The sequence below is a fragment of the Buceros rhinoceros genome, unplaced genomic scaffold (genome assembly GCF_000710305.1).
Source record: "Buceros rhinoceros silvestris isolate BGI_N320 unplaced genomic scaffold, ASM71030v1 scaffold2226, whole genome shotgun sequence".
NCBI classification, from domain to species: Eukaryota; Metazoa; Chordata; class Aves; order Bucerotiformes; family Bucerotidae; genus Buceros; species Buceros rhinoceros.
Window position 1 is genome coordinate 22,507 of NW_010419108.1, and position 10,846 is coordinate 33,352.

General features: G+C 38.6%; 1 protein-coding gene across 1 annotated transcript in view; it reads right to left on the minus strand.

Annotated features, from left to right (window-relative positions):
- GRAMD3 (GRAM domain containing 3) overlaps positions 1–5,299 on the minus strand; it is a gene marked incomplete at its 5' end in the record, with an annotated part of 18,138 nt that extends 12,839 nt beyond the window's left edge. Inside the window, 4 exons of the mRNA XM_010138757.1 lie at positions 1,630–1,733; positions 2,666–2,732; positions 3,040–3,127; positions 5,184–5,299. Coding sequence (XP_010137059.1) covers positions 1,630–1,733; positions 2,666–2,732; positions 3,040–3,127; positions 5,184–5,299 — 375 coding nt within the window. The remainder of the gene's footprint in view (positions 1–1,629; positions 1,734–2,665; positions 2,733–3,039; positions 3,128–5,183) is intronic.
- Positions 5,300–10,846: the final 5,547 nt, after the last annotated feature.

Genomic DNA, 10,846 nt, shown 5'->3' on the forward strand with positions numbered 1-10,846 from the left:
AAAAGACCCAGAGTTGAAAAATTTGGAATATCACTATAGCCACATTTACAAATACTATCTACTCTACCCTATCTTGTAATATATTTTTCCTTTTCATCATAAATATTAATACATAAATACATAATTTATAAATACATAAATATTAATACATAAATATTAATATATTCCTGCATTTAAAACCATGTTGACAAAGATAATTTCCTAGTTCTATGTCATTACTATTCTGCACCTGTTTTTCCAGATCCTTCTAGTCTACTTTGTAGAGTTCTGCTAGAAATTTGTATACTTTTAGCTTAGTTTGAATTTAGAAAGCTGTTCCACAGATTAAAGTAGCTATATTTATTTCTACGGAACGGGAGATTGCCAGTACAGCAGCTTCAATTTTAATGAAACTAATTGCCAAGATAGCTGTTACTAATTACGAATGACAGTATGCAACCATTTGTTAATTTTGAACTCCTTGTTTGTGACACACGGCCTTTACCTACATAAACACCATCCATATTAATATTCGCATCTGTACTGCGTAAGACTAATAGAATCCATTAACTAGGATTCAACAATAACTCAGTTTCTTGGGCTAAGCAGTAAAACACAACAACTCATAAGGCCACTATGAACATGTTGTTAATGAATTTAAGCATTCTTTAAAGCTATTCCACCTTCTTAAAAGCCCTTTCAGTAATAGATGATGTTCCATCAAAATGGTTGACAGCAGAGAAATGAGATACTGTCAACTCTTAAACTGGTTTCAGCATCCGATTCACTGACAAAGGGTCTGGATCTAACCAGGAACTTTGTCAAGGAAATACTTTGAGAAAGAAACCAAAGAAATCCTTGCAGCAAATTGAGCTGTTTCCCCAGTAAATCTCAAAACCAAAGCAGAGTTTATGTAAACAAAACCACGCCAAAAGCTCCAAATCAACAGAACCAGAACACAGGTCTTTTTGGAAAGGTTTATCATCCACCACAGGGGGTCCAAGCTTTTGGTGGGTCATATCTGCACCAAGAAAGAGTAAATACTGGTCTTGCAAATCAGGATCTTCCTGACTGTCCCATGTCCCATTTCTGCTCTCCATACTAGGCTCACAGGTAAAACCATAGCAAACTGCTTTTCTTTCCCCCGTCTGCTGTTTATACAGAACAGGAGTGCTAGAAGAATCCCTCAAAGACCTTTGCCACTCACCTCAGACAACAGTTTTAGTTCTTCCTCTTTAATTGTCCTAATATGCTTGATCTTTCAACTTTAGTTCCCCAGCTGCTGTCTTGCAGTCCTTATACATTTCAGCCTTCCTTTTTGCTCTTCCTCCTTTCTCTACACTTACCCCAAGAGAAGCATTTTTGTACAGTTTGTGCTACCTGGGCTTAGCAATGCCCTCAGTGCTGCACATCAGATCCTTTCTTTTCATCTGTTTTTTTTCAGACAAGAAGTCCTTAAGAGAGAGACTCAATCTTTAATAATAACAGGGCTCCAGTTCTAGAGTTTCTTTTGGGCATCACGTCTGCACAGTGACTGTATTCAATAATAATTAGAAATATTACTAGCCTTGCATAATAACATGAACTTCTGGTGATGAACAAATTGTTAAGGAACAGCATTACTGTTCTGTACTCAAAGATTTTACTAACCTTAGTGTCTTTGCCAAAAACCTTGGAATGGAAGCAAATCCAGTTTTCAGAAAGAAATAACTTGCCCTGGTACAGAATTTCTTTTTGCAGAGCACAGGTAAAGCCTGAAACAAAGAAACCCCATAATCTTTAAGGTAACCACAATCCAAGCCACCTGTTATCCATTTGGCTTTTGGTTTGCTCTTTTTTCAAAGCCATAATGTATTTAGGTTTATGCCTTTTGATAAACATTATCAAACCTTGAAATATTTAGTAAGTGTAATAGAGCTCAGAATATTTCACAGGCCTAAGTTTATACTCAAAGGAAAGGACAAAGACTGAAATGCACAATAACATGCAGTTGGCTCCCAGAAGCCAAGAATCTTTTCTGAAAGAGTAGCACTTAGCATCCTATAAACTTTTTCAGGTAACTGCATTATGTAAATAGAAAAAGCTTAATGAAATGTTTTAGATTTAAACTGTTCTATAGCAGTTGTCTGGACTAGATGACCAACAGAGGCAGAACACATGTGAAGTAATACTGTTTTTTTTTTTTTCACAGCCTTTGAGCAAACTATTTCTCACTAATGAGTCACTTTCCTTGTATTTCTTTCAAGAAATTTTGTAATACATATATCCGTGTAGAATTCACTTTTTATTACTACCAGAGAGAACAGTAGAGTCTTTAAACATTTTAAGTCCTTCTCCTACCAGTGTTTTTTAACTCTTAAAGCATCAGCCACGGCAAAAAGTCAAACTAGTCATTTGACCAGTGCTATCTCAATTAAGTGGAGCCTTTAGTAAGGAAGGCTTCAGTGCCAAAAAATGTTGCACTACGTTACTCAGCTAAGAATTCCAATTTGAAGATTTAAGTTTTGCAAGATTACAACAAAAATGCCCACTGCATGCAGACAAAAGCCCTAAACCTCTAGGCGGCTGGAGTTTTAAGGTTTTTAACATTTAGGTTAGGTAGTCCCTCTTGTACATCACCACAATTGGTCGGTAATAACATTATCTTAGATCCACAGCCAGCAGTGATAAGCGAGTTAATACTTACTTTGTTTCAGCAGCTCATCACTGGGAACATCTAGGAACAGCTTATGAAAGTGTGCATTTGCCTTCAGCTAAAAAACAAAAGCCCCAAACCCAGAGACATATACCTTATTAGATAATCTTACAATCAAGTGACCCATTCCATTTCCTGTCCTCCCTCTACCTTCGCATTTTTCTCACTTGTTTTACAACAAATCTTCATTTTTTGCTACATAGCTATTAAGACTGTGTCCTGCTTTACACAGACTAACACACTGATAAAAAAGGAACCTAAGTTGTTATACAACTATGAACTATAATATTGCCAAATGAGGGGATTCTCATGGTAGTTATGTATTTATTCTTACTATATATAAACAAGGCCATCTTCTGCCCTACCTGATTTGAGGCACGTTTTTTCCTTTCAATCTTGGAGTCACTCTTGACACTCGTTGTCAGGAGTGGACTATCTGTGCTGCTCTTTGTCCTGAAGATTAAAAAAGGCATTCCATGTAAGCATGGCCTCAGTTCATTAGTCTTGCTAAGTTATCAACAGGACATATTTTTCCACTGAAATGTATTAATCCTTCAATAACTATTATCTGATTCATCAAGGATTATGAAGCAATAAAGAGCAGTATATCTTATTCTTAAACCATGCCAGCCCTCACTTGAAGGTCTTCTTTTAATTTAGAAAGAACATTCTAAATTACTAGTTGTAAGGAAGTAAAAAAAGTTCAAGACATTTTTACAACTTAATGAATTATCACAGTCCTTAGCTCCACATTTGTTTGTTTCTCAGCAACACGTGAAACACTAACATTAAGCATGTTACTTCCTAATACAAGATAAAATAAGGTAAGACTTAGTAAGTGAGAGTGCAACGTAGTGTACTGAAAGCTATGAACTTGTTCTACAAAATGTAAGCTTATTTGGAAAGTGCAACAGAGAAGAAACATAGATGCACAAGTCAGAGGAGGGGGTGGCTATGAACTGTGTAGTATAGTGTGGTGAAATCATTAAGAGAGCCAGGAACCTAGAGATGAAAGGGAATTGAGAGCGCCAATTGCATAGGTAGCTGTATCTGCACAGCTCCAGCCATTCACGTTGGAAAAAGAAAACCAGCCAAAAAGTCAACAACTCTAGAGTACAGTAAGTACACAGGAAAGTTTCTGCGGATGCCTGGGAAAATGAGTTTTGTTTGTTTTATACAGGAGAAATTAATGCCATGTACTGTTTAGAAAAACAATACCAGAGGTGGGTTAATAGTGTTTCATAAATCATGAAGAGAAGAACACTATCCCTATTTAGCACTTGACAAAAGTGCATCAACAGGCTATAAAAATAAGGTAGCTCTTTTTCAGAGGCCTTCAGACGCAGAGTAAAGAGCAGAAGGAAAAACACTACACAGAACTCCTATACTGAATGAGCTGAAGAACATGTGCTAAAGATTAAATGGAAAAGGAAAGGTGCTACAAAAGTTTCCATTTCTGCCCCTTGTACTGCACAGTAAGTCTTTACTTTCCTGAACTTGAGAGGTTCAGGATTTCCAGTAAAAACTGTAAGGGTGAGAGGAAGAGAACCCTCAAGTATAATGGAGATACAGCTAGATTTAGGAGAGAGATTGTAGAGCACGACCAATCTAGTTAGCAGGGGGACAGGCTGCAAACCTCAGGTGGCGCCTCAGAGAAGAAATCTAAAATACCTGTGCACATATATTTGTGTGTCTGCCTCAAGTACAGGTCAAACTGAAATGAAGAGCAAGCCTTACAAAAAACTTTTGCCAATCCCGCACCAGCACACAGTCAACTACATTGTACACACATACTTCTTAAAATACCTTCTCCTCGAAGATACTTCAGGAAATTGATTTTTTTTTTTTTTTTTTAATATCTGCTGTGTGACCAAAACCACAGAGTCAGGTTGATTGCTGACTTCTGCACTGGCTGCTCAGTGGACAAAGTGAAAAGGATGCAAAATTTTTATTCAATCCCTCCAAGTAGGAATTTAGTATTACTTTTCTTTAAGAAGAGTTTCAAATGCATACCCATTCTCCTGCAAAGGGAGAATGACTGATTTTGCATTGACATTATACTAACCTGATGCATTATACAGCACAGAGTCCAAAACCCAAACTTTTGTAATAGTTTCACCATGGATAATCAATGTTCAGGCATGAAAGTGTTCTGAGAACAGCCCAGGACTCAAACAGCAGTTCAGTTTGTCTGCCTATCAAATTGACTGTGAAAGGGATGTAACTAGCACTGTTACCAAACAGTGCAATGTATTTTTTCCTAGAACAGGGAAACCAAGCCAGCCCAAAGTCCAAATTTCCACTGTTCTGACTGTTTGTGGCAGATAACAGAGCAGCCTCTGGAAAGGTGGCTCCGATTCCTGGATTCCTCTGATTATGTGCAGAGTGTGGAAACTAACCCACAACTAGGATATCTGATTCAACTTGCTACTAAGCATAGCTTCTTGAATGGGTTGTAATCATTCTGATTATCTCACTAGAGCAAAACTAACAGCATTTCTGACATTACCTAGTAACATCAACCTTTTTCCGGTCATCAAAATATTCCATTTCACTGGTAGAGGTCTGCAGCAACACAGGAGATGATTTTCCTGCCTTTTTTTTTTCATCTGTTCCATTTTCTCCATCTGAACTGCAGAGGGAAGAATTAAAAAAAGAGATAGAAATGTGTATTGCAGGATTCATACCTATGTCAAACACCACTGCAGCATGTTTACAATAGAGCACAAATTAAAGAACAAAGTTATGATGTATTTTTTATATTAAGGTCCCAAAAGTCTTCACCTACTGACTTGACAGTATTATACATCTAAACAGCGTTCTGAGCTCCACTACTGGAATTTCATCAGAGAGGAAAACTGAAATACTGCCATGGATATTTCAGCGCTCATAAAACCTGCAGTTTTAACTTCTGTTCCACAGAGAATGCCTTGTTTAGGAAAAATGCATTCCAAGTTCAGTACTCCAGCTGATGACTAATGGGAGATTAATCTGATTGGCAAGTTGGGAGAAAAACGTCCTGCATGACAGTACCTAGTGCTTAGCAGGTTATTTGTGGCTCAGTGTCGCAAGAGGAAGCTGAGTCCTATTTCACCTCTCACATCTTCTGTGAGAGACCATCTGCAGGACTTTAACAGTAAAGAGTCCTCTCAAAGCATGAAAAGCACCAGCTTTATTTTACGAAAGCCACCACAGCACATTGTCTTTTCATAGCGCGTGCCACTGCTTCAGAAATGTATGTTAAGAAACCACAGTCTGAGGGCTAAGAGGTGTCCCATCAGAGCCTCTCCCCGACTTCCCTTTTCATAGTTTTCTAATAAAATGTTAATTCAGAAAATTTAGGGTAAAAAAGCTGTCTGAAGAATGACAATACTTTAAAATAAGCCACGACAAATATACACACACACCTTCCTTCGGAAGTCTAAAGTCTCAGACAAACCACAGGATGCTCTTAGCATTAAAGAAAGCCAAACTATCTTGCCAGTTAATTTAATGCCTGCCCCGAATGACCCTATTTACATTATAATGTTTAATTTCTGCAAAACTATGGCAACAACACAGACACTACCATTACATGACAGCGTTTTTACAATGAACAGTTTCTTTTCCTAAGATGAAAGTTTTGCTGACAGAAGTTCCCAGACTATAATTTCATCTCTCTTCTTTCAGCAAGGGTGTAAAAGATCCAGTTGCTTTGATTACACTTTGGTGAATAAGATCAGGAGATACACCTCACCACAACAGTTAAGATCTAATGAGGTGTTAACCTACCTCACAGCTAGACTAGACCTTATGTCACAGAACAAAAGCCATGGAGGTTTGCCTTACTGGTGCTGGGACTTGTTCTGAGGGGGACTTATGTTTACATACAGCAACCGGTTTCTTCTCTAATCCTTCCTCACCACAGGGGTACTGAAGTGACACTTCCTAAGTCCCACTTTGTGTATTTGTGAAAGGGTTACAACACTAACAGTCAATAATGAAAAAACCAATTGTTTCCCCATTGCTTCACTCTTGGATCTGCCCTCCCTGACCACAAGGCACCAGCTTTTATTTTCCACAAACACAAACTGAAATTAAATGGCCAATTCGAGATTCAATCAGAATCCAATCTTTTGCCTGAAAAACCCAAATAAGCAGTTTTATGCTGTTTGAGATTTTAAGTAGAGAGAATTGCCAAACCAAGGTCCTCTCTGCAAGTATAGGGGAGCTTGTATTCTAAAAATCTGCAAATCCTGCAAATGTCTTTGTCACAGTCTTGCTATCTATTATTTTACTGTTCCCCAAATTCTTGGGCTTCAAGGGAGGCCAGGGGATAGCAGATATGAGTGGGATGAGGCAAAATTGTCTGGGTCAATCACAAAAATGCATCTCAAAAGAGCTGTGCGGCATGGAAACTCCTGAGTGAGTATGACTATATGACACAGCAGTTATTTTTAAGATGTAGTTGCTTGCGCTTGGAGCCTAACTGGTGTCCATCACTGCCTTGGGCAGCCTGCTGTTCTTACGGGGCAATGCTATCAATCAAAGCAGCCTGTATGACACCCACTACAAATTTGTTTCAAAAACACATACATAACAGGTATTTTAGTATTCACTTACACCTGCCAGCATGGTTAGATGGTGTTTTGCTCTTTAATGTTTTATTTACATACCGATTGTATTCCCTTTTCCCTCACCCATGTATTAATCCCTACCTCACAGTTAAACCTATCAGCCTGTTCTATCCCATCTGTGTTCTCTATTCCTGAACCTCGACTCCATTTTCACATGGCAGAGAGCTTGTGCATCTCAACACACCAATCCTGCTGACTGTTCTCCATGGTAATGCTGAGCTATCTCATGCCAGTCTGGTCACCTCTCCAGGATCATCATCTGGAGCTGAGAACAGGAAGAACATACCCAAACACAGCAAGGCTCTGGAAACTCATCTGTATAACACATGCCACTGACAGTAGCAATTGGGTGTACTCCTACTAGGTGATGTGGTTTTGCTTTGTCTGCCCTTCACCTTATCTCCCATCTAGCCTCTTCATGAAATGAAAAGCTACATAAGGATTTCTCCTTACACTTCTGGTCACTACAGCTCCACACAGCAGCTAAGTTCATGGGGTTTTTAAAGTATAAGAAGAATCAGCAGGCCTTCTGGAGACAGAAAAATCATGGGTACGACAGTGCAATATTTTTCATCAAGTAACAAGCAAATTAAAGCACTCCTTACATTTTCATGTGTAGGTCAGATTCATAAATGCTTTGTAAAAAGAGCACAAAAGTCAGCAAGGCATGAAAGAAACAATTAGATCAATTGCACTTAAACAAAAGTAATGCTCTCTACAACTGTTAGCAACAGTTGGGTACACAGTGAACCATGTTTGCAAATATCAGAGCAAAACATGTAAACTTTGCAGCATCAGGGCTTTGTGGATATGAATATACACATTTTTCAAATTGAACATATATTGTGTATTTAGTACTACTACCAATTCTATTCAAAATAACACCTACAAGAAAAAAGTCATCTCTAGTTTCCAAATAAAAATAGTTGTCAAAGGGAGTATTTTCAAACCCAAGGCTTACTATGGGATCATATTTTCTATCTAAGCAAGTTAAAATAAATATTAGTCGCAAGCACTCTAACTAAACTTCTTGTGAGAAATGTTTCTTTTCCTTTTTTAAATACACACTGAACTGAGTAAAATGAAATCACAGGAAGGGAAAAGCGCTACGAAATACATTAACCAAGGCAGTGGACTAAGTTTCATTCTAATGAAGTGTTCAGAAGTACATTATTCATCGGTGTATTTTAGAAGTCAGAGGAACTTCATCTCTTCTGATTTGAACAGTTTCTGTGAAACAAAAGCTTTCTGACAGACAGGTATGTCAAGTTTCTCTCACTGCAGAAAGTTTCCTGAACTTCAAAGGGTTTTCTTGTTTGGCACTCATTCTCTCCAGAATCTGAAAAATTCAGACTTCCTGAAAATTATGCTGTGTCATATTAATGGGGATTTTTCAAGAAGAAAAAAGTTAAAATACAGTAATCTAAAATATAAACTTTTCCCCGTTCCCTTCAAAACTAGTTTGAGTAAGAAGCACTGAACAAAAATTATGTGAGAGACGTGCTGATAGGCCACAGTTTGGAAAGTGAGCCTTCAAGGACAACCATTGTCTTTGTCAACCCCAATATAGCTGTACCACACATAATCACTTCTCAGGCATATGTAACAGATATCAAAAACTCCAGAACTGCACAGTGGTTACTGTCATTAATTTCCCACAGTCACAAAAACCTTTCTACAAAGCCTCCTCGGATCCTCCCACGTTACTTGGTCTGCATGGTAACAGCTCCAAGAAGTTCATACGCCACAGCGACAAACCAGTCCTCCAGTCCATAAACTGCAGATCAGCTACGTAGGAGGAAAAAAGGCAACTTGAATAACCAGACATGTGAGCTACAACTTCAATTGTTTGGAAAACTGCAGCCAAACCAGTACTTCCCCAAGCGTTTAATGTGAGTCAGCATTGCTGCAACATTCCCTCTGCGGACTGGCTCATCATGTTACCTTAGGAGCTCTGCTACCTTACTTTGTCTGTTCTACACAAAAAGGATTAATTTTGCAATAGCAGTTAGACTGCTGTATAACTGTGAACAATCAACCAAAAAAGTGTGAAGTTAATTTCTCCCTTAATTTCTCCCAAAATCATGCTTGGTACAATGTATGTGGAAATCCCCACCACAAATAGAAGGACATTCTGTATCTTCTGGTTCTGTTGGGTAGCTATTGGATTTACTGGGTAGCAGTTCGTAGACCAAAAGGATTTGAGAACGGAATCAAAGTAGCCTGAAAGGCCCAAATACTATGAGCTAGTCTTATTTCAGCTATTCTTGCTCCCAGACATGAGTCTGTTCAGGTAAAGGAATCGGTTATTCTTTCAGAAACTAAAAGACAAAGGGAGAGGCTCAAAACATTTCGGGATATCAAATCCAGACTTTAGCAGGCTTAAAAATGGAGGAGATGGAACAGGATGAAGAGATCTATCTAGGCAGCCTCCAGGAGACATACCAGCAACATGCTTCAATCAGAGATGACGACTGCAAGGGGGTAAGATGAAATGTGCTAATGCTTGAAAGGACACACTGCTAAGAACGTTGCAGGTCAGAGGCTTCCTCCTCCGCACAGATCTTCCTTGACCTCATGTGCCCCTGAAGGAGCAATTATCTCAACCTTCCTTTTGCAGAGTCTAATGTATTAAGTCTTCTTTCAGAAGGTATGTCCCATCATTCCACTAAACATCTTTTCTATGTCACACCAGCCTGAACAAACCTTTTTTTGGACGTCTAATCAGAATCTAGAGTGCTTTATCTGATGAGCTTGCTTTTACACGTTACATAGTTGAATTACTTAATCCCTGAACTGAAGAAAATACCTTTTCCATTGTAAACTCTCTTGCTGTCCACTTCATAGCATATTAGAGTAGTCTCCATACTGGATAAACCAACAACAGTGCTCAGGACAAGGATTTACATGTTCTCTGTTTCTACAAAGCCTGGTCGCTCAGAAGCAAAATGTCTCCAGTACCTCTACAGCCATGCTCCAGTGTTACATGGCACTAGGCACTTTTTATAGGAGAAAATTCATCTCTTAAAAAGCCATGCCTCAGAATAATGTTATGATTTAAGCTACTTCCAAAAACCAAGTATCATTTTTACTGTGCAAATGGAAAGCCAAACACTGACTAACACTCAGACTCCAGAACTATCGAAACAGGTAGCAGATGAGCTGAAGTTACCCTAATCATAAGGGAGCAGAGAGCTGCTCAGCAGCTGCTAAGTAAAGCCATATGAATGCATTTGGTATTTGTATAATTTCATATACTTAGTACAGAACCCATACTTAAGGTTGAAAAGAAGGCAGTAAAGCAGCCGATTCTGAAGAACAGCATTTCTTACACATTTTGTATGAGGTGTACAGGCAGCAGATGTACTTATACTGAATATGGAGAGCAGCAAAGCATTGGTGAAGAAGCAGAGATGTGAAACCCTGCATGAGGGAAAGGGTCAGTTTGTTTATATGAATAGGTACGAACCAGACAGATTTAATGACCACAGGCTGTTCAAGGAGAAGGCTAATTCTCTTCTCATGAGATCACAGTCAAACACAGCATAAGAGGCAA